We start from the raw sequence: 2,167 nt of genomic DNA, 5'->3' as shown, positions 1-2,167 counted from the left end.
ACTTCCCAGGAGCGTGTGGTTTTTGCTCTGCTAGTCAAGTAGATACAGAATTCCTCTCCTACCTCACTACCCTTTCCTTCTCAGGATTAGAAAATAGAGCTCTAAATCAGCTGTAAATTATCTTTTGCATATTTTATTATGCCCACCTAAAATAAATATGATAAGGGTGAATATTTAAAACCTTTTTTCAGTAGCAATAATCAATGTGTCTTCCTTTAGGAAGAAGATGGACTGCGGATGAGGAAGGCACCCCAAACAAACAACCCAATATCTGCTTCTGCAGCTGCTGTCAAGGACGAAGGGCTCAGCTCCAGACTACTTGCTTTGGTGGTTTTGTTCTTTGTCTTTGGTGTAATTATAGGAAAAATAGCCTTGTAGAGGCAGCATGCTGGAAATTGTAAATTGGTTTGATGGTTCTGCCATATCATTGGATTAAATTTATTCATAACAATGTTTAAAACAACAAAAAAAATTAATGTATGACATCTCACAGGTCTTGCCTTTAAATTACCCCTGCACAAATATTATGTAACATAATCTAGAAAGTTTAAAATGTACAATGACTGAATTGAAAGAGAATATGCTTCAGTGATGAAGAGGGGGAGAAAATAATGATTTAACACTACAATGGAATATTGTATATGTCATTTTAAACATTCTTAGACCCTGGTATATGTTGCTGGATTACCTCTTTTTAAGAAAAAAAAAAAGAAAAAAAAGGAAAAATAGAAAAAACTATTCCTCCACTGCTGGAGCTGGCCCTATTGGATGTTTGGAGCTGAGTTAGGCAGGAGGTATTGATAACTTCTGTAACATACGTTGATCCACCATTCTGCTCATAAATTTAACAGTTTCTGTCAGTGTCTTCAACTCTGTGCAAGTTACCAATTTCTTGGCACTTAAATGAATAGTGAGAAGCTGAAAAGAATTGTATGTGGCAATGCTGAATGTGCTAGGCATCATTAAGAGGCGTATATTGACTGGTATGACGCTCATTTGGAATAAAGGTCAATGCCTTGTTCTCATAAAGGGACCAAGCTACATTGCTGTTGGTTCATTTAGTTGAATTAAAATGTTATTCAGAGATGTTTAATGCATATTTAACTTATTTAATGTATTTCATCTCATGTTTCCTTATTGTCACAAAATTGACTAATACTATATGGTATGAAAAGGCACCTGTTTAAAGCCAGTGACTAGAACTAAAAATTTGCTGCTGTAGTGATACGAGATTCTTCTGCCTCCTGGTGTTTTGGGCACTACACAATTGTTGGGAGTTTTGATCATCTGAGCATTGGAGAAACAGTGGTCAGGAAACTGTTTTTGTATGTAAATAAGTCTATCTAGGGGAAAAAATATTAGTAGTAAACTAGTCCTATGCCGTAAAAAAAAAACCAATCCTGTTTGACTATGTAGCATCTCGAAAAAAGAAAAAAAAAAAAAAAAAGAAAAGAAAAATTAAATAAAGCCCCCAAATTAATGTTTCCTTTGTTACTTTTGTCATGTTCTCACAGCTTTAGAGGGGGGGAGGAAACAGTATTCTCTGTTAACTTAGTTTGTTTAAGGCATAAGGAAACTTGCAACCTTGTTTCAGGATGAATTTTTTTTTTTTCCAGCCTAATTTTTAAAAAATCAATCCAAACAACCCCATCATGAGCCTGATACACATAAGGTTGTTCAAAGTAACCGTGCTGACTGCTGAGGTACAAGGTAACTTCCCATTTTCAGTTCAGTTGGGTTCAGTAGTTAAGACTCTTGATAGCATATTGAAAGTAAGGTTAAGGTAATTTTGTTTCTAAGCGTACTTTTAGTACAAAATACATAAACTCAATGTGTTGTTACATGTAGATTATTTTTTTTTTTCCAGTAGGTGAAATAGCTTTTGAGCAGGTAAATTCCTGTGTATTCTTAGATGGTAGGTCCAAAAACCATTGGTGACAAAAATTTTTGTAATACCTTTCAGGATTAAGAGATGTCTTTTCAAAGTGACTTCTTTCATTCCTTTATTATTCCTGTGATTTCTTGAGAAAGCTGTTTGGGCTGCAGCCTGTCTGCTACATTCATTGACCTTTATATTTGTCCCACTTGTGTCTCAAGGGTTTCCTGCTTTGCAAGTGCAAATAAGTGAAATTTTATGTGAGGTTTAATAAGAAAATAGGAGGGAAAA

The 2,167-nt window shown here is 34.9% G+C and overlaps 1 protein-coding gene across 1 annotated transcript in view; it reads left to right on the top strand.

The window, feature by feature from the left end:
* Positions 1–1,476, top strand: part of VAPB (VAMP associated protein B and C) — a 22,910-nt gene extending 21,434 nt beyond the window's left edge. Inside the window, exon 7 of the mRNA XM_010165186.1 lies at positions 220–1,476. Coding sequence (XP_010163488.1) covers positions 220–378 — 159 coding nt within the window. The 3' untranslated portion in view covers positions 379–1,476. The remainder of the gene's footprint in view (positions 1–219) is intronic.
* Positions 1,477–2,167: the final 691 nt, after the last annotated feature.

Source organism: Antrostomus carolinensis, unplaced genomic scaffold (genome assembly GCF_000700745.2).
Source record: "Antrostomus carolinensis isolate BGI_N321 unplaced genomic scaffold, ASM70074v2 scaffold39423, whole genome shotgun sequence".
NCBI lineage: Eukaryota > Metazoa > Chordata > Aves > Caprimulgiformes > Caprimulgidae > Antrostomus > Antrostomus carolinensis.
Note: the sequence above shows the minus strand (reverse complement) of the source record. Positions and strands in the feature narration are given on the sequence as shown.